The sequence below is a fragment of the Larimichthys crocea genome, chromosome XV, assembly GCF_000972845.2.
Source record: "Larimichthys crocea isolate SSNF chromosome XV, L_crocea_2.0, whole genome shotgun sequence".
NCBI classification, from domain to species: Eukaryota; Metazoa; Chordata; class Actinopteri; family Sciaenidae; genus Larimichthys; species Larimichthys crocea.
The window spans coordinates 17145183-17166793 of NC_040025.1; the positions used below are offsets into that span (position 1 = coordinate 17145183).

A 21611-nucleotide genomic window follows, 5' to 3' on the forward strand; every position below is an offset into this window, starting at 1 on the left:
TATAGGCAAACCATACAAGGCCTTCACTTCAATAAATCCCATTACATAAGCAGCACTGGGAAGATGAAGCTGACATAGTAATATCAAAGCAAATGTGTATTCAAGTATGGGAAGCTAAGTCAACTCATTGTTTTGGAGATTCTTGCTGGAAAAAATCTTTATAACACCCAATCAGAAATCCAAATTAAGTGGGTCTCATCACTCTTGTTGGTGTTTAGTGGACTGTGCACATATCTTTGGTCCATATGTTAAGCCTTTCCAGAAAGAAGTGGGCCATTAATCTCAGAGATTCTGGACCTGAGATCTGATTTCTCTTTTACCTTTTTGTACCTTGGTGTGATGGCCACAGCTGTGGCCACACAGCCATAAAAATGTTGGTAACCTTCTGCACTCACATACTTGTTTCTATAGTTACATTTTGGTTATACATTTAATTAAGTTATTAGTCTAAATTGGTTTTAACATTTAGTTGTAATAAATCACACTTTCTGTTTCAGATAACACACTTTATTAAATGACAGTACATTGGTTTTCTATTTGAAGCGCACACATTTAGTTAGCTTTTGTACAGTCTTCATTTAATACAGTTTCTAATCTGTTTTTTTTTATTTACCGGTGCTGCTGCTGCTGGGAGCTGGGAATGCCAGGCAAAAGGATCCACCCCACAAGCTCAGCCATTTTGTAGCAGAGGATGCTGATTGGGCGGCACATCATCTTCATGTTCAAGGAGTTAATTTTCCTGATTTGCTTTGGTAAATTAGCTGTTGTCTTTTGTGTTTGTTTACCCCTCTTGTGTTGGTACGGGCTGATCACCCAGTATATAAGTTTCCCTCTTGTGTTTAGTTATCAGGTCTGTTTGTTTTGTCTTCTGTTAGTTTGTTCAGTTGGCGTTTATACAGTTTTGTTAATTTGACCTCTTTTATGGGCCCAGTTCTTTATTGCTTTTGTTTGGAAATTTTGTTTTGTCATACTTTGGGTAAATAAAAAACCCTTTTTTGAAAATACTACCTGTGGTTTTCATTGCCAGCTGACTCGGTCCCTCACACTTGGAAATATTACTAAAGGTCTCAGTAAAAAGAACACATATCTCGGATGCAAGTAAAAAGACAATTACAAGATGCTGCCCTCCTTAGTTAACATAATCATATCTGTTCATTCAGTGAAGAAAATGATCTCATCGGCTACAAAATGGGATTGTTAGCATCTACTCTTTTAAAATGTGGCTGTGGAGGTAGCACAAGTTGTCCACTAATCAGAAGATCAGTGGTTTGAACCCCTGCTCCTCCAGTCTGCATGTTGAAGTATCATTGGGCAACATACTGAATCACAAATGACTCCCAAAAGCTTTGCCATCGGTGTGTGAATGTGTCTGAGTAGTGTAAAAATGTCTTGAGAGATTGGAAGACTAGAAAGGTGCTATATAAACACGGCCGATTTACCAAGTACTTGTGTAAATAGCGAAGATGATATTTCCTCATAAAAATGTCCTTCCTTAAAGTAGTTCTATGATTATTTAACTATCAAAAGTTTAAACATAAAATTTTCTTAATCAATTAATTGTTTCAGCACTAAACTTGACTGTTAGACATTAGTACAGGTGTAGCTCCAAAATCAGAATCAGAAATACTTTATTAATCACTGTAGGGAAATTGTGTAAAAACAAAAACAATGAATCCTATGATTCCCATTATACAACCACATCTTTCTCCTCCATGCAAACTTCTTTCTGATCATTGGTATAATTTTGTTGAAATTTGCTCAGACTTTAGACAGACAGACATCATATAATGTTTTCACAGGCTGTTGTGTGAGTTAGCCCTTAATTTCAGAAGCAGAAATGAAAATCCCACATTCACAGACACTAACATATAGAAATTTATTATAAACACTGTACATCAAGATCACTAACAATCTACACAAGTGTTAAAAAATTGAAAATAACAATACTCTGAGCCATCCTACTCTGTTTGTGTACTGTAGCTATAACACTGAACATAGGGTCCATTCACAAATCTTCATTGACCTTTTAAAACATTTTTATTTTTTACATTTAGTTCTTGATTCATCTCATAAACATTGTTTCTAATAGGTGCACATCTACATTATTGAGTGCCTGCAGTGTAAAAGATGCATTTTTAACAGAAATAACCTTTATTTTCATTTCATTTTTTTCATATAAAGCATCTACTAAACATTTATAAGACAAAAATGGTTGGTGCGTTTCTAAATGAAAAAACAAAAAAACAACACTACGAGCGTTCTTTGGACTTTGGTGACATCAGTGTTAGACAAATTTCAGGTCCATTAAAAAAAGTCTCATCAGTACACCAGAGTAAGCTTATCCACTCTGGATATTGACAGTAACAAATACTGTAGTAGTGCAAATCATCTCTCCTGCAGCGGAGAGCTCTGTGGAGAAGAAGGGCCAGACGAGAGGTCGCAGTCAATCGGAACAAATCTCTGCAAAACAAAACAAACATAAAGATTTATATTAACTTTTGTATATGTGTATATGCAGAAAATATGTACGTACACGTTGTGATGTTTGTGAGAACTTGTCAGGCTGTGCTTGTCAGCTTATCTGCTATCTAATATCAGGACCTCACAAGCTCACAAACAAGTTACATTTAGTGTGATTTACACTAAAAAAGTAACCATTTGTGTTTTTGCAGGAGGATTGTGTGCAGGACATACTATATTAGTTGGACATATGTCTGTTGCCAAGATGTCAAACTATTGCTTTAAACTATTTATCGTGATTTTTGGTGAAAACCTGCAGTGCTAAGATAATACTATACTGCATTACTGTCAACACTTTTGTCTGTTTGTTTTCCCCCCTCAGTACCTGACAGGATAGAAATGTCAGTTAGATTTTAACATTTGTGAGGTTGCCTGCAGTGAAAAATGCAAGTTTTTCTATTCATTTGAGCGGGGGTAGTGCGTTCTGGCTGCAGCAAATGCAGCGACCTGCGGCGGAGACGCTGAGCCGAATCCATCTTTCAGAAAAACGCAGCCCAGCGTCACGCTGCAGCCACCAATCAGACAATATTGGTAATCAAATCATTTCATTTCTCCTTTCATCCACTTCATTAACTATTAAAGAACCAGACTAATTATTGATTTAATTTACTAATAATAAATAAAATATTATAATACTATTATAAAACTATCATGGCAGTGATTTAATGTAAAAATGTGACACATGGCACTGTTAATACTTTCATGTTTCTGTTCATGCGGTGTCCATACTCACTGAGGACTCTTCAAAGTGCAGGATGGAGGCCAGTGGGTTTCCACAGCGAGGACGAGGGGAAAGAAACCCAGGAGCAGCCTGGACAGACACAGAGGTGTAGGTGGCCACCTCCTCGTCCATACGCAGCTCCTCCAGAGGAGGAAGACGCTTACGCAGCATCGCCACTGCAGGACTCAGAGTACAAGTCTTCTGAACAATGAGGCCTGTAATAGAAATACTTACAGTTCAGTGTGTGTGCAACACTAAAATGTTAATTATTATGGTGAGTGTGAGATGTTAGCGTTACCTCTGTGCAGACTCTGAACAGAAGGGTTAATCTGACAGGCTGGTTCTGACACAGATGACGTCTCTTCATGGACTGGCGGCACCTTTCTCTGTTCTGATCCATGCTGCTGGTGTTGGGCTGAGCTCTCCTGCTGCTCAAAACGTGGAGCTCTCAACAGCTTTTTGCCCGTTGAGAAAAAAATGACAGACTCTCTTTGAGGTGCCTGAATGAACGGCTGTCCTCGCAGAACACTCTGCTCCTCATCCTCATTCTCGTCGCTGCTCGTCTCTACCTTATCTTCACAGTGGGATTTAGTCTAGAGGAGTAAGGGAGGACACCAAACATCATACAATTTATAATATGCTTAAAAGAAATAAATGAACTGAATATGGATCTCTGTATGGCTGCACGTCACTTCTTACAGTTGTGGCTTGATCTGGGAGCTTCTCTGCTTTTGTCTCAGGATCTTTGTCTGTCACATTCGTGCTCTGCTCGTCCTCTTGGTCGTCAAATAATCTCTGAACAACTTCCTGCTAACAAATCAGAAAGCCATATCAACTGTGATCAAGAGCATGGTATTTTTATTTTTAGTTAGAAATATAGATCCCAACATGCTCTTTGTCCTGGAGTGCATTTTATTGAAGTCACTCCATTTCAAGAGGTCTCCTTTAATGCAACTGAGGTGTAGCATCATCACCACCAACTTTTTAAATTTACAAGAGAGATGCTCACTCTGATAAGAAATTCATTTCTTCACACTTTTAGCTTTAAAAATCTTGTGGATCTCCAAAATAACATTTTAATGTTTACGTTTAACGCATAACGTTTTCAAGGGGCTCCAGCGGTTGCCGATTGCAACCCTGTCGCCTCATTCTCTCCTTTCCTAGCACGTAGGAGAGACTACAGTGACTGCAAAATGCTCAAACAACGTGAAAGGTCCTCTACAGAGTCAGAGTTTAGTTTGTCTGTTCTGGGCTACTGTAAAAACATGGCGAACTGTGTGGGAGAGGAAGCGTCTGTAGCTCATTCTAAGGTAACAAAAACATAACAACTCTTACTCTCTTACTCTTTTAGGTGATTATACACTGAAGAAAACATATACATATTATATTCATATTCTGTAAATAAAGCTGCTAAATATGACACACTGGACCTTCAATGTCAAAATGTTATTTGCACTAAAGGCATTATCCAGTATTTTAGTCATCCATCCTCCAATGTCAAAACCCACATCAGAAATATTTGGAAGTTTTTAAGAAGACAGATTATCTCTATTATCAGTTGTGAAATCCAAATTTTACCAACTAAGAATGACATTACTAAAAAAAAGGTACCACCTTATTTAAGTATTTTCAGACCTACAGAGAGAAAAATAAATCCTTTAACTTCCATTAATTACACAAACATTTCTGTCCAAACAACAGCTGGTACAGTCAGGATTTAATCTGAAAAACATATGCTGCTTTTTGTCTACATTGAAATGTTGCATCCATTAAGTATAAATAATCAAAAGTGATCAAGCCTTTGTTGTAGCTGCCTTGAATCCAAGAACAATGTTTTACTCTGGCTGTGATGTGCCTGAATTCTTCTGTACATACAGATCATTTGACTGTTTATGTGAAGCACTTTAAAACAGATTTTGTGTCAACGCTCTTTAAAACACAATATAAAACTGACATGATTTCCCACTCTCACCTCCTGGCGCGGCTGAAGGTTGGTCTTGCAGCTTCGCAGCGCGGGGCTGCCGACGTACGGTGACTGTTGTGTCGACAGATGCCATTTCTGGAAACAGCAGCATCGTGAGATGACTGTGAGAAACATCATGCACCAAACAGACAGCGAGTGTGAACATATAATACATGTATACTGACCATAGCAGACATGGGCTGATGCCTCGTGTCACGAACTCTCTGTAGAGTCCATTTCTTCAGCGGAGTATCTTTGAGTGCTACTGCTGAGGATAAAAACAGTCACGTCACATCAGGGTAAAAGGACAAAGAGATAAGGATGCATTAGGTTTCATAAGATAACAACGATTCTGCATCTTACCTACTGGCACTCTCTGAGCCTGAGAAAGGAAGTAACATAATAAATTAAACTGTTTGTGTTTCAAAAGCAACTTAACAAACTAAAAAAAAGGTAGTAAGAAGTAAAAGGAGGGAATGTTATGTTATTACAAATGTTATGTTTCCATACTGTGTAGATTGAAGTTCCTCTGCCTGATGGACGGACAGGGTTTCGGGGTGTGGCACCCACAGGGCCTCCAGCCTTCACTCCCTCGTTCTGCAGGATACTTTGCAGTGCAGCCGAGTCCGGAGAGAACTGCACCGACTTCATTGATCCTGTAAGACAAACACAAACAGATTAAACATGCAAAGGCAAACTAATTTACATTGCATTGTTTCTTATCTAATTTTATATATGAAAAAGTAATACTCAATATTGTTCAGTTTTATAATATTATTTTAGTACTGAAGTACAACAAAGATTTAAAAAAAAAAAAGTTGGGATGTGTAAATAAAACCAGAATGCGATGATTTTGCAACTCCTACCCGACCTATATTCAATTAATTCAAGATGGTATTTAATGTTCAAACTGATAAGCTTAATTGTTTTTTATACTCTTCTGAGTTTGATGCCTGCAAAATGATCCAAAGGTGAGACGGCTGCAACAAAAGACTCAAAAAAACAAAAACAAAACAACAACTTTTGAACATTCAACGAGTAAGCAGGTTCACCGGAAACAGGTGACAGTATCATATTAAAAAGGGGGCAACCTCAAAATGCTCAGCCAAGCAAGGATGGGGTGAGGTTCACCACAAAGCTGCGTGGGCAAAGAGTAAACGTTTTAAAATTCACAATTGCAATTAATTTACAGTATAGATTTAGCCATCTACAATCCATAATACCAAATTTCAGAGAATCTGCAGAAATGCTATTACCTTCAACCCTTCAGGCAGCACTGCTTTAAAAAACAACAACATGATTGTATAAAGGATATCACTACATTGGCTCAGGAACGCTTCTTAGTAAACACAGTTTGACACTGTATCTACAAGTGCAAGTTAAGACTCCCCATGCAAAGTGAAAGCCAGATATCAATAACATCCAGAAAAGCTGCTGACCTCTCTGGGCCTGAGCTCATCTAAGATGGACTGATGGAAAGTGAAAAAATGTGCTGTGGTTCGGTGGCATTTCAAATTATTTTTGGACATGATAGTCATTTCTCTGGGCTACAGATGGAAAGGACCAACATCTGTGATGATGTGGGAGTGTTGTTATTGCCCATGGCATGATGGGTGACTTGAACCTCTGTGAAGGCACATGCAGGTTCAGGTTTTAAAACAACACATGCTGCCATCCAGACAATAAGTCCCTGCTTATTTCAGAGAGACAATCCCAAGACTCATTCTGTACGTGTTACAACAGCGTCGCTTCGTAGTAAAACAGTGTGTGCACTACGTGTAGACTGTGCTGCATTATGAAGCACAAAATACAACAACATAGACACCAGGCAGTTGAGCAAGTGAAGTCATATATCAAGCAAGCGTGGGAAAGAACATTGTGTTCAAAACTTCAGTAGTTATTGGGTGCCTCCTTACTGCAGCGGCCCAGGTTTGATTCCAACCTGTGGCCCTTTGCTGCATGTCATCCCCCTGCATCTTACCTGCTGCTCCTCGAATTGCCTCTGAATTATCCTTTCGAACCGGCACTCTCTGAGCCTGAAAAAGGACGTTACACGATAAATTAAACTTGTTTTTCAAAAGTAACAAACAAGGAAAATGTAGTAAGAAGCTAAATAAACTTTATTTTAATTGAATGTATACATACTGAGTAGATAGAAGTTCCTCTGCCTAATGGACGGACAGGGTTTCGGGGTGTGGCACCCACAGGGCCTCCAACCTTCACTCCTTCGTTCTGCAGGATGCTTTGCAGTGCAGCGGAGTCTGACGAACGCAAAGAGAACAAATTAAACAGACATCACCCAGCCGTTGTGAACAACAATCTTTATACTGTGATCACATGTATATGTGTATATTCAGGTTCAAATTATGTTTCCAGTCTTGTGCTTACCTGTAGTGGGTCCAGTTGTTTGTCGACTATTCATGACAGATACTCGCTGGGGCTGCAAACAAGAGAATCACCAGCAAATACACAGATGATTATTGAACACAGTCTAAAGATGGATTTATTCGATAGTGACAGCTGGAGAGTGACAAGAAGGTAAGGAGAGAGAGAGGGCATGACATGCAGAATGAAACCCTGGGCAACAGCAGCACGGCCTAGGCCTTTGTACATTGTCCAGGGTGCCTTGATTCTAAAGATTTATAGGATGGTTAAAACACTGAAATCACTGTTCAGACTAAAATAAACATCCAAACCCATCAGTAAAGTGTAGAGACATTGTAAACAACAGCAGTAAACAACAATTATAAAACCAGCTCACCAGATAGTTATAGGGTTTGGAGTGTGGAGTTGCAGAGCCCAGACCTGTGGCACTTACTCCCTCATTCCGGAGGATACTGAGCAAAGCTGCGTGATCGGACTGAAAGTTCTCTCCTTTGTCTGAAATACATGAGAAACACTGCGGACTCAATTCCTATTCACGCAGAAGACTTAACAAAGTCACAACAAAAAAAATAAGGACAGCAGGCAATCATGAATGAATCCAAATGATTCTAGCTATTAATATACTGCTGTTGTACAGATGAAATACATTCATCTCCATGAGTATTAAAATGGATAAATTACAATTAGTGCAGACAAAAACTAAGCTGAACTAAACAAATAAATCAAATCAAACTTCTGAGCTCAATTAAGCACCACGAACACTCTAAAAACTACACTAAAGCCTAATTAGTTTAATAAGAGAGTCTTGCAATAAAACCAGCCTGAAGGTTAAAATGTTCAGTTTTTGTTGAAACTGTTCAAGGTGTTGATTCATCTTAATGATGTAGTAGTAGTTAAGTGTATTGCATGATACAGTATATTCCTTCCTTCAAAGTGACCATTGAATCAGCACCTCTGTAACAGTTTTAGGAAAAACTGAACATTTTGATCGTCATAAAGGTCGAATTCAAGGATATATGTGAATGTATCTACATTGATGCAAACATGTGCACCATACAAATGTGTTCGACAAAGCAACAACGCACTTAACTCACCAGCTGAACTTTTGGAAAAATTGCCCTGCGCAGTCAGCTGTATGTTTTGGCTAGCATGGGATGTCTTGATTGGATCTTTGAGACTGAGCAGGTTCATGTGATCCAAACAGGCGTCTGCATTCAAAGCAGGCTGTGCAGAAGAAGTAGAGTTGTTCTGATGCATAGTATCATTAGGAATGGATGAAAGAGGATGGGACAAAGTGGCTGAAGTCTTCGGTGTGCTGGAAGGCAAAGTATTTCCTGTAGCCTTTCCATTAGACTTTGCAGCGCCTTTGCTCGGGTCCACAATGCTTTTTAATGTAGCAGGATGTTGAGTAGGTGCATTAATGTTTTGGGGTTTTAGACGAGTGTTGCATACACTGTTATCAATGTGATTTCCAGTCTTTGACTGTGAAACAGTTAGGGGCTGTTGATTTTCAGTGGCCATTCTTGAGCTCTTGGGCTGCGACAGGTTGAAAGGTAAAGGCCTGGTGCATGGCTTTTTCTTCTTAGCTTTCCCCTGTAGGAAAATCACAAAGTATTAATGTAATATAAATCATCTGATTAGATAAAAAAAAAAAAATAGGGAATGAAGGGGGCACTTACAGCCAGAGGTTTCTCCTCCCACCTATAGTGGGACTGACTGAAGGCGGAGGGAGTCTGAAGACAGAGGGACTTTGCGAGCACCGGAAGCCGACTTACTCCTGTCCGCACAGGTGCCTTCCTACCCATTTCTGTGTTTCCTGGATCCTTGTTCTCAATATCCTGGTTGGATAGATGAGGTGCAGACAGGAGTTTGGAAGGCTTTGGGTGCACTGGCATTTTGTTATGTTCATTTTTCATTCTGTGTGGAGGAAAGCAGTGCAAAGAAATAAATGCAACTTGAGTTTAGCATTGGTTAGAATGTTTTTATACTGTTGCCAATACTTGAGTTTTTGGTATCAATACCAAAACAAATGTTTGCAGCTTTACTTTGTTTTTTTGTAGTAAAATAGACCAATGCTAAAGCAGTTGTACAAAAACAGGCACGAATTTGGATTTGGTAAATGGACTGTACTTACACAGCACCTTTCTAGTCTTCTGACCACTCAAAGTGCTTTTACACTACATATCTCATTCACCCATTCACACACATTCATACAGTGATGCCATGCAAGGCTAACCATTCATACACATTCACACATCGCTGATCATCTGATTAGTGGATGACCTGGTCCATAGCCAAGTATCTCATCAAACAATGAATAAACAAGCTTTTGGTACATGATGCTACAGATGCAGTAACAAAATAAAGCAATGAGGTTCAATATGCAGCTCTAAAGGCAGGAGTAACTGGAGTATATATAAATTATAGTACATAATTAAGAATGTGAGAAGTGAAAAATGTTGTCTTGTGCTTCATAATCCATCTTACCTCATAAAGTCACTGCGGATTTTGTTCTGACTCTGCTGACGAAGGACTGGAGAGGAGTCCATAACGACGGTGCGAGGTGTGAAGAAAAACTAGAGGAGCAACAAATGGCAAATCAAGTTTGAGCAACCAGCACTAAACAGTGTAGAGGCTGATAGCAAACTGTGTGTAAAGACAGACACAAATCATGAGACAGGTATAACAAAAACATCAGACTCTTAAACAGTTTATCACTGACGGACCAAAGATGGGAAACAACAACAAGAAGCATCAAAGGAAGAGTAAACACAACATTTATACATTAAAGGTAACATTTATAAATGAAGACACACTTGATAGTAGTTAAGGATGCACAGAGAACAACCCGACGTGTTGCTTAGCCAATATTATCAAAGATAAGTAACATTAGATTAGCTTTGAGCACAGGGCTGAATAGCACATGCTGCATTCACACACAGAGCCGTTTAATTACACACGTTACATACTTTTAAAATTCAGCAGAGCCTCTGTTCTTTCCTCCTGTGCGTCCGCTCGAGTATTTCTGCTATAATGAATCCTGAATGTTTTGATTTTAACGCCGTTTCGTCCTGATTTAAAGCTCCCTTGTTTTGTCCTTTCACACCACTGTGGGCTGTCAACTTCCTGGAGTCGCAGCAGTTTGTAAAAAGCGCGCTTCGCCATTGGTCGCAGCAGGAAGCCCTACCAACCAATGACTGTGCGCGCTTTGCTCAGGGCAACATGGTTGACCAACGGCAAACGGACTTTCATAAACAGCTCCATGGCAACGACGCGAAACTTGTTTTATCACGTGACAGCTTTTTGCCGCGGCCTCTTCCATATCTGTGAATGGACGTAAGTAAAAATATATATAAATAAAACACTTGAAACTGTCATATCGATTTCCAGTTCACTTAGACACCTTTTTTTAATGAAAAATATACAAATAAGCATAATAGAGACTTATAGTCTGATACCACCCACTTTAATGTCAAACATTTATGCTGGTAACTGACAAAATAAATAAAATAAATAAAGACATTAAGTTCTTCTGTTTGTTCAGTGCAGCATGTAGTGTGTGCGGATCCTGTTTACACAGCAATCTACAAGGCACTAGCTGTTTAACACCCTCCAGTCTCTGTCGTTTTAACACGTGTACTGTGTGCAAAATACTAGCAGCTCAGATTAAAAAGTAATTTGTAAACTGTTTTTACTTGTTGACTCTGAAAAGCTGCAATTTATTTATATCAGCTTTAGTTTTCCACCAGAACCAGACATGAGGATGGATTTGGCGTTGCTGTTAAACAGACATTTTCCTTTAGGTGTTTGACTTCCAGGTGGCAGTGATTAACATAGTCGCCTCACAGCAGGAGGGTCTGGTTTAAAGTCTGCAGGTCAATGGGTTAACTGGTGACTCGAAATCACACCCATACAGGTGTGAACCGGAGGGAAAGTGGGTGTTTTTGTCTCTGTGTTTGAGTCCTGTGATCTAGTGAACTAGTGACCCCAACTCTCGCCAATGTCATCTGAGATTGCCTGCAGCACCATGATGAAGATAAACAGTTATGGAAAATGAATGTGTCCCTCCCTGCAGCTCTGGGAAAAACCTGTTGAGACCACCTTCAGTTGAGATTATTTTGTGCTTTAGTGACACACACATTTCAATATTTCATAGATTTTTTTCACGAGAAAGCATTAAATAATTATTCAGCTATTAGACACAGTAAATATTTCTTGTATTTCTCGTCACACAGTGTGAACAGACGAGAAGACGGACATGCTGGAGCTACGTGTCCCCAAAATGGCCTCCACTGGCCGTTGTCTGACACCTGTGGGGCTAACAGAAGTAGCCTGTTAATTAACGCTAATTAAGATAATTTACTTGAATTACTCAGGACAACATGTGATATGTGGCTGTCAACACAGCAGGTGTGTTTATATAAAAGTAGTTATAATATAATAAAGTAAAATAAACAGTTAGCTAAGTTAGTGGCGGTTATGTGTGAAGTAAGCTATAAACCGAGCTAAAGCTAACTTAACCGTTTAACCGTTACCGAGCTCGACCGTTAGCTACCGTTAGGCATAAAAATAACGTTAGACCTAAGAGAGAAAACTAGCAACGGTGCTAATAACGTAGCAATAAAATAAATATACACAATAGACGATGTTTATAAGACACGTAAACGCCACATCTTAATGAAAAAAAATAAAATAAATGATTTTCACGTTTATTCATGTGTAGTACTTGGAATTTCTACACTGTCACCGGTCCTTGAAGGCAGCAGTGGTGCATTCACTTGAGTAAGTTACATGTTATGCTACTTTATTCTTATACTATTGTATAAAAAATAGAACATAATATAATATCATGAAACCACAATGATTATATAACACTTTCAAAGGGACATTCTCAGTACTTAAGTATACTTTTACTCTTAATAGAGTATTTTATATGCTGTATTTCTGAGTACTCTTTTCACCACTGGAAGGCAGGATGGGGACATGTAGTAAACAATCAGACCCTCCCTCTCTGTCAAGTGGCTGTGGACGTCCTGCAGGTGTCGCTGTCAGCGGACTGCTAAAGCCCCATGCCTGGCTGACAGCAGCAACACAACGTGGGTGTCAGCCTGCTGTCAGCCAGGGCCCCTGTGTCAACAGCAGAGGGAAGAAGAACAAGAACAAGAAGAAGAAGAGACACAGAGGAGGAAACCAGAAAGTAACCCTGCTGTAGACATGGACCTGCGGTCTGAGCTGCTCAAGTCCATCTGGTACGGCTTCACAGCCCTGGACTTGGAGAAGAGCGGTAAGGTGTCCAAGTCTCAGCTGAAGGTGAGTGGACTACCTGGACTATAGGAAACTCTTTTTGTAGTTTAAAAATTTAAGTTTTTGTTTGAAACTTTGTCTCCTCATTTCATAATCCATCACGTGGGCTCGCTCTGAGGAAGATGAGGTGAAAATATTTGAAGTGCTCGGGCAAACTAAAGGTCATAACTGCAACTGTATCTGTCATATTTGAAGAGTTTGAGCTCCAGGAAATGAGGGTGTATGCAATCTCATTACTTATCATCATCATCACCAATGTTTCCTGTGTGAAACTCTTTTTTTTGAATGGCACGCTGGCCAACAAGGAACAAATTTGTTCCCTATATTTCGAGTAAAATGCTTTCGCTGCTTAAAAAGAGGGCACAATATGCACCTCTGTCTGGCGAGAGCACGAGAGTAACAGTTTGTTCTCAGTCTGTATATGAATGGGAGCCCTCATCTCCAAGCTGTGCTTGCAACTAGGCCTCCATGTACCAGCTTGTAGTGCAAAGGATCCTGTGGCACTGGACCTGACCACAGAACAGCCTGTTGAATAGAGTATCTTCACGCCATGAGCCCATGTATGTACAAAGAACATTGTTACAGTTGGAGCGAGGACAAAGTGGAAACATATTGGTGATTGTTGTCTCTTGTCACAGTGCATCAATGAAGCCAGTGTATGTTTGTTGATCTCATCGTTATGTCACTTGGTCTTGGTGTGGATTTCCAGCCACCTCCACGTTTGTTTCTGCTGCGATGTGCTGCCTGGCTCGCAGCGAAATCAGCCTCATGACTAGGCTTATCCCCCTCACGCAAGCAAGCCAGTGTACAGGCACCATGTTTTTTAAGACGCGCTCAGCAGTTTGCATGCCTCTGAAACGACAGATGTTGTAGTGCACTGGAGCCTAGAGACAGGATGTGGTTATGGCTCAACACTCGGAGACTGGTTGTCTGATAAAAAAGCATCAAGAAATCTCAAGACGGTGCGCACTTTGCGTCAGTTGAAGAAAATTAGAGCAGTGAATGTAAAAGCCTGGTTTTATGGAGTAAAATCCACTTTGACACATGTAGTAATTCATGTAGTATAAAAGTGATTATATTAATGAGAGTAATACACTGTTTACATATATTTTCTTTGTTATTTATAGCTTAAAAAGTAACATTTTGTTACATGTCTTGTGTCTTTGTTTTATTGCCTTTTATCTATTTTATTTTATTTTATTAATATTGTTTCACTTTTCAAATTTCTATTCATATTTTTCAATGTTATGACACCTGTAAAGCACTATGAGCTTGTGCCACACATGTATTATGATTGTTTCTCTATATTTTGTTACACTTATAAATAACACAATTATTTTTTGGAACATAATTATTTTTGGCAACAGGAATTAAATGTTTCAGTTTCAGTACGTAGTTTTGCATTCACGCCTGTAAAACCTTTGATTTTTCTGATTTAATTCTGCACCTCTGTGCTGTCCTTTTTATTATTTATGTCCTGTTCTTTTTGCTTTTTCAGGTGCTGTCTCACAACCTGTGCACAGTCTTGTGTATCCCACATGATCCAGTAGCTTTGGAGGAGCACTTCAGGGACGATGATGACGGTCCAGTTTCCAGTCAGGGTTATATGCCTTACCTCAACAAATACATCTTGGATAAGGTGATAAAAACAGCAACTATATCCTCTTTTTTCTTTGTTAATATTGTAATGTGGTGTAATGACGGATGCTGCCAGTATTTTTTAATCTCTGCATTTTGTTGTTGTAGGTTGTTGAAGGCTCTTTTATTAAGGAAAACGTAGATGAGCTCTGTTGGACTCTTACGGCAAAGAAAAACTACCAGACAGACAAAACCAGCAGCACTGTTCTGCCAGAGAAAGATGCTTTTCGACTTTGGTGCCTTTTTAATTTTCTATCTGAAGACAAGTACCCTTTGGTTATGGTCCCTGATGAGGTACGTTCAACTGGAATATGAATTTCTAGGAGAAAGATCCTTTATGTCTTTATATGCTTTTACTCTGAAGGTGAAGTTTTTCTTGTTCACCTCCTCTTCAGTCAAAGCACAACTGGACTGAAAAAAACAAACAAACATTTTTTAGAGGAAGATTATACAAGCAAATAAATGTACATGTCTTGATCATCGTTGCGTATGATGATAGTAACAGATGCTTCTAAATTTAGCCACGTGGATATTTCAAGTGATCGTGCTGTTGTTGTTGAGTATAATTCTGAGACTGTAGTCAGTAATCTGTGACCTAAAAATGGTGCTGGATCTTTGACAACCACTAAATACAGGCTGAAGCCTCATTTCTTGCCATCATGGAACACGGTGCTCTTTTCATGCAGCAGTGTGGGCTTGTTTCTCACTTGCAAACCCTCGTTTTGGTTTCCTGTCGTGTGTTTTTCACAGCTGCTGCCAAGAAAAAAAGACCTACATTTCAAGGGCAGAGTAGTTTCTATCATGCTGAATTTAAGAAAACGCTGTCCAGTTTTATTTTGGTACATGCTTCATACACCGACCACTGTAAAAAGATTTGTGGTATAATGAGTACTACAGGGTCGTAAATACTGTTACTAACGTCACTTTAATTATGAAACAACATGAAAAAAAAGAGAGACAGCCAGACTGATGTGGTTTTATTGAGGTGTGATCGTTACAATAGTGTTTTTCTGGAAAACTGGAAACCACAAAATAAAGTGGATAAATTACGTAACACCAGACTGCTCTCATCTTTTCTGACAACTAGCAATTTATTGTAAACCATTACCTAACTGGAGTGAAGTTAAAAAGAAAGTAAATGAAATTAACTAAAATTGGGTACATTTAGTAATTTAGTACAAAACAGTAAAAAAAGTACTTAATTAGAGTAAAAGAAGTTAGTTAGTTACTTCCTGCCCTGCGTATAATGCAGTAAAGATGAACAATCTCACCCTCAAGACCTTTGTTTCTTTTTTATCTATTTAGGTGGAGTACCTCCTCAAGAAGATATGCATGGCTATGAGTATTGAGTTCAACTGCGTTGAATTAGAAGACTTCTTCTCCCAAGACTCGGTGCAGCAGAGCGGCATTACTGTCTGGATTTTTCTGGGGATGATGAACTCGGGAAAGATAACCAGAGGAATAGATAAGAGCATAACCACCATGGCTATAGAGGAAGTTTACAGGGAGATAGTTGGTGATGTCCTCAAGGAGGTAGGAGACCCATCATGCCAGCCGAGGTCGGTGTTTTGGTTCCTGCTCTGCATTGTGTCCGTGATTGTATATGTGTTGGTGTGCATGTAGGGTTATCTGTGGAAGAAAGGCCAGCTGAGGAGGAACTGGAAGGAACGCTGGTTCACCTTAAGGCCAAGCAACTTGTCCTACTACACCGGGGAGGACCGCAAGGAGTGCCAGGGCAACATAGCTCTGGATGGGAACTGCTGTGTGGAGGTAAGCAGTTAACACTGGAGAGAACTGTGGCTTTTTATAACAATGTATTCCTTGTCACTTTGCCTAGAAATGAAATACATTGCTCATTTGTTTTCTTGTGTACGTATGAGTCATTCTTTATGCCAGCGGTTCCCAACCTGGGGGTGGGGACTTCCCCAAGGTGTCTCAAGATGAATCTCAAAGGTGTATTTTTTCATGACTTCACTCGTCTTTGGGTTTTCTTGTGACTTACAGGAAAATGGTACCTCCAAATATAATCCACGTAAAAGTCAGGTTCTAGCTGAATTGCTCAGATATGTTCAACCAGTTACTAGGGACTGTATGAAAATTGTTGGGGTGAGGAGAAGGACAGAACATTATGTCTGTCCCTCCAAGTGTGCTTATACATTTTTTTATAATCTTAACACCATGGAATTGGTACAGTTTTGGCATTAATATCTAAAAGTGCACATCTAATAAGATTATGTACTCCAATTTTAACATTAAAATGTGCTTCCACTGATTTAACATTGTCAGATTATCAATTGACACTTGCTACAAGTGATTAAAATCAACGCAGCAGAGCCAGTGATATCATCGTTTTCATTCTATACACTCCTCTTATATGTCAAAACCTCACACTTATGTATCCTCAGTGCAATAAAAGCAGAATTAGCAAGTGCAAAACATTACAGACTCGATAGCTGGCTGGAATATTAGACTCGATTTACATTTTTACATTTAATACTGTTGTTCTGCTTTCTGTTCAGATACACAATGAAGTGAAGGTGGAAGCTGCTGTAAAATAGTGACAAATGACGTGGCACTAATCACTAAAGATCCTCCCCCTCTCTTCTGAAGAATTTAGACTACCCACCCTTCTGCAAAGGAGAAAACATACATAACCATCCCCCCTTTTCTGAACCACCCCACCCCCATTAAGTTTCAAACAGTCCCCAAATACACATAGCTTCATATTTAGGTGTCATAATCCGAGAAGGTTGGGAACCATCATGTTTATAAAAAAAGGTACATAGTGAATGTCGCCTTGTTTCACAGTCAGATTTAGGATTTCCTCATAAATCTCACATAGCTCAAGTGGACTGAACTCAATATTAGTCTCTCATGAATGAATCACTCCAAACATGGAGCCTACAGTAGTAGAGCTGGAGTCGAGCGATTGTTACCCCAAGCTGTTTTTGCTGGCTTTCGACTTGAACACCGGGTTAATTATTAACTCATCAATGCCACACGAGTGATGACAAACAAAAATCTGGACAGGTTCTGTTATTTCTTTCTACTAAACTCACTACACGCTGCACCATGTGATAAAGGAAAACAAGCAATCATTCTAAAATCATGCTTTATTATAGGAAGTAGACGATGATCAAATATTGTTCGGTCGTACAAAATGGATCAAAAACATCCTTTACCCAGTGAGTTCACCTTTTTTTTTTCTCCTCCTCTCTACTGTATATTTACGACATGGTCACAACACATGTAAAAAGAGACAAGACAATGCATGATGAAGGGATCTTTATTCATAAAAATGACTGTTTTGCTTGATGAACAGGTGCTGCCAGACCGGGATGGGAAGAGGTGCATGTTTTGTCTGAAAACCCTCTCCAAGACGTATGAGATGAGCGCCTCAGACACCAAACAGAGACAGGAGTGGACTACAGGTCAGAGGAGACTCACTTCACTGATCACTGATAGAGTTTGATCTTCGTATGAAGACATTAAACATAATCTTCTTCACAGCCATTCAAACAGCCATCAGGCTGCACGTGGAGGGGAAAAACTCCCTCCACAAAGATCTGAAACTGAAGCGCCGCGAACAACGTGAGCAGCGGGAGAAGAGACGACAAGCCAAGGAGGAGGAGCTGCAGAGGCTGCGGGCCCTGCAGGAGGAGCGGGAGCGCAAGCTGGCGGAGCTGGACCTCCTGAAGGAGGCGCAAAAACAGGCTCAGGCTCTCCTGGAACAGGACGAGCAGAGGAGGCGTCAGCAGCACGAACAGCTCCAGCGGGCCCTGGAGGTCCAGCTGCGAGAGGCTGAGGAGGTGAGTGTTCAGGCCCCCCAAAAAAAGAGTTCAAATTCAGAAGCAGAAATGTGAGAGTGTTAATTTCTTTGCTATTTGTGGTACATCTCAAGGCCCGGGTCAGTATGCAGGCAGAGATGGCTCTGAAAGAGGAGGAAGCAGAGAAGCAGAGGAAGAGGATCCAGGAGCTGGAGGAGATGCAGAAGCGTTTGGAGGAGGCGCTGCAGCAGGAGATCAAAGCCAGGCTGGATGAGGAGGCCTTCCGTTTGGCTCAAACGGGGTAAGAGTGTTATATGTTTCCACCCGTCTCCACAAACACACGATTAGAGATTTGTATACACTTTCACAGCGCGATAAGAAGTCATTTGTTTGGGTTAAGAGCCTGTGAACATTAATCTGTGAGCTGTAAGTGGGGAGGTGCCTTTGTGTGCAGACAGCAGACATTAAGCTTCACTGTTGAAAGGAGTTCATGTTGCATTATGTTCCTGAGGAAGTTAAGCTGCCAACAGAGGAAGTTGTTAAATATTGCCATAAGTCAGATATGTTGTGTCGCTGTGTCTGTGGTCTTTCAGCCTTTTCAAACAAAACATTTCTGAGGAATTGATTATATAAATCTGCAAACAGATTTCAGGCCGTGCATGTTTGCTCACTGTTGTGTCCAAAACATAGACTTAGAAATATCAGATTCTCTTAAACCGCGAGGAGTCAGTTTGTTGTTTTTTCTCTGTTGTGTGCAGGTTACTGGCCGAGGAGGAGGAGAAAATGAAGGCCCTGATGTCCCTGCAAGAGGAACAAGAAGAGTACATCCTGAAAACACAGCGGGAGAAGCAGGAGCTGAAACAGGAAATGGAGGCCAAGTCCCGGGCCCTGGACGAGGCGCAGAGGCAGCTGGAGGAGGTCCGCGCCAACCGGCACCGGGTTGACCAGGATGTAGTGGTAAGAACCAAAACATTCTCACTGAATTCACAGTTAAATAATAACAATTATCATCCAGACTAGGAAGGAAATGTTGGCACCTGAATGCCAACATTTGATGTTGTGCACCTGTTTAGATGAATTTTAAGTTTTAAATTAAATAATACTTGTTATTGATTCATTTTTGTTAACCTTCATTTAACCATTTAAGAGCCCGTTGACATTTAAAATCTCATTCACAATAATGACAGAGCCAAGAAGACAGCAAAATCATGTAGTTGTATGATACAATATGCAGTACAGCACATTAATGAGACAAAATAGACATCTATTATGGTCTATCCTTCAAAACAATTCAGTAATTTCAAAGTCCAACCGGAAGTTTCAAACAACACACTGAGCGGTTTTCTGTCTGTCCTTTGAAGACTTCAGATTTGTAATAAATCTTTATAATTTGATGATGGGCGATCATTTGTAAGTGGGAGTTTAAATCTGCCAAAACTGTAAATATGTTTTTTCTTTGATACGGCAGACTGTTATGAGTTTGATGTGAAAGGATTCGTATTACTGATGTTGATTATTAGTTATAGTTGGTATTAACGCTGACATAAGTTGCTCTTTTTCTTTCTGACAGGCGGCCCAGAGGAAACTTCGCCAGGCGAGCACCAACGTCAAACACTGGAACGTCCAGATGAACAGGCTGATGCGACCGATCGGACCAGGAGGTATGTGTCCCGCCTGCACACTGTGTGACACGACCAACAATTTTTCATAGAAGATATTTTGACTTGTCACAGCCTTTAAATAAATAAAAAAAAAGATGGCTTAGCTCCTTTTAGCTGTTTTAATTTCAGGGACCTGGTGTTGTACATGCTGGATCACTGTTGCACTCAATGTTATGACTTGACTTATTGGGACACAACAGTTTCCTACTGTTGCCAGGTTTTGATGTAGAAATAGCACAACTTTGACCATATTTCTAGAAAATCAGCAAAAGCAAATGCAGATTTCTGCATTTTTCCATCCACTACCATCGAATATTAGAAGCATCAACATAAACGAAAACAGCTGATAAAGCTAAACCATTAAACCAGTGCAGAATAAGCTGACATAAGCAATAAAAGGCTGCAAGTCAAACTTGAAACAGTGGGAAACAACGTGTAAAGTTCAACATTTGAATTGTATCTCCAGAATGAGCTGTAGGTTTGGGTGTAGGTTGTTGGGTTGATATTTAAATAGCTTCAAGTAGTGTGACTCACTTTTCTTAGATGAGCTTGTTTGTGAATAAATAATGGTAGTTATTTCTCACACATTTATCTGTTCATATACTTCCTGAAATTCAAATTATTTTTTTAACCGTCTATTTCTGCATCTTCGTCTACAAACCTCACGTGTTACACGTGTTACAGGCACTAATCGGACTTAGCTTCGCCACGTTTTCTGAAGGTTTTTTTTGTGTTGTTTTCAGAGAAGCGACCGTCGTTGGGAAGCTCTTTCTCAAGCTTCCAGGTCCCAACACAGAGAGATCCAGGGCTGCGTCTCAGGAGGAGATCAGGATCAGAGGATCAGGACGAGGAGAGCAAAGAAAATGTTGAGAACCGAGCCGGGAATGAGAAACGTCACTCCCATGCCTCTAATGGAGACATGGACATCCCCTAAAAACATGAATCAGAAAGGCTGCATAGATCACCTCTGTCACTCTGAGGTTTTCTGATGGTCTCTCCCTGTCTAAATGTGTGAACAGCATGAAAACAGTGAAACATCTACATGTTAAACTGAATTTACAGTACTAGCACTTCTAATAAATGTTGAATTTACTGACCTCACTTCACAGACGGCAGCAAAACATTTATGAGAAGTTGCATTTGAAAGAATTCACTGCTCAACTAATGCTTTGACTGCATCCTGTGTGAGGCCTGTTCTGGACATAAACGATACCTCAGTGCAACGGAAAATGAGCTGTAAGCAAGATCCTGAAAGTACACAGTGAGTTGTGATGTTTAAAAGCTAATACTTACATCCAATACAAGAAGCTTGTTTGTTTAGCTCTGTAATATAGACACATAACATTTTTGTATATGTATTTTTGGGTGGGGAGGATAGGGAGGAGGGTGGCTCGACTTTCTGATGTAAAAAGTTCAGTATTAGAGTTTAGCGTTATTTCAGTCTAAGCGTATCACTTCTGATGAACAGGAAACATATTGAGAGAGGGAGAGAAACTCTCGTTTAACTTCCTGTTTCTACTGTCAGTTAACATAATTGTAAATAAAAGTGTGAGTTGATGCCTTACCCTGATCACTGCCTGTATCTTTACTGTGTGCAGCACGCATTTTAAACAAACTTTGATCTTCACTTCCATATAAGTCTGAACTGATAC

At 39.9% G+C, this 21611-nt stretch overlaps 2 protein-coding genes across 7 annotated transcripts; one reads left to right on the forward strand and one right to left on the reverse strand.

Annotated features, from left to right (window-relative positions):
* Nucleotides 1-1851: 1851 nt before the first annotated feature.
* On the reverse strand, nt 1852-10821 carry troap (trophinin associated protein). 5 transcript variants are annotated; one of them, XM_027288599.1, is made up of 16 exons: nt 10559-10821; nt 10077-10165; nt 9269-9506; nt 8675-9182; nt 7966-8084; nt 7593-7644; nt 7350-7465; nt 7186-7240; nt 5715-5860; nt 5568-5586; nt 5390-5469; nt 5214-5300; nt 3941-4051; nt 3540-3834; nt 3254-3456; nt 1852-2460 (listed from the first exon to the last, which is right to left on the reverse strand). In XM_027288599.1, the coding sequence occupies exons 2-16, from the start codon at nt 10136-10138 to the stop codon at nt 2386-2388; spliced, it is 2166 nt and encodes a 721-aa protein (XP_027144400.1). In that variant the 5' UTR covers nt 10139-10165; nt 10559-10821; the 3' UTR covers nt 1852-2385. The 5 variants fall into 5 exon arrangements, with proteins under 5 accessions (XP_027144400.1, XP_027144399.1, XP_027144398.1 ...); XM_027288598.1 differs by having other exon boundaries at nt 3941-4048; nt 5390-5472; nt 10559-10820; XM_027288597.1 differs by having other exon boundaries at nt 5390-5472; nt 10559-10820.
* A 1790-nt stretch (nt 10822-12611) lies between these two features.
* Nucleotides 12612-21529, forward strand: def6a (DEF6 guanine nucleotide exchange factor a). Of its 2 annotated transcripts, XM_010748444.3 has the most exons (12): nt 12612-12899; nt 14392-14532; nt 14640-14825; nt 15837-16064; nt 16155-16301; nt 17654-17716; nt 17854-17962; nt 18042-18340; nt 18433-18599; nt 19057-19255; nt 19869-19959; nt 20703-21529. In XM_010748444.3, the coding sequence occupies exons 1-12, from the start codon at nt 12804-12806 to the stop codon at nt 20891-20893; spliced, it is 1917 nt and encodes a 638-aa protein (XP_010746746.1). In that variant the 5' UTR covers nt 12612-12803; the 3' UTR covers nt 20894-21529. The 2 variants fall into 2 exon arrangements, with proteins under 2 accessions (XP_010746746.1, XP_010746747.1); XM_010748445.3 differs by lacking the exon at nt 17654-17716 and having other exon boundaries at nt 12633-12899; nt 20703-20893.
* Nucleotides 21530-21611: the final 82 nt, after the last annotated feature.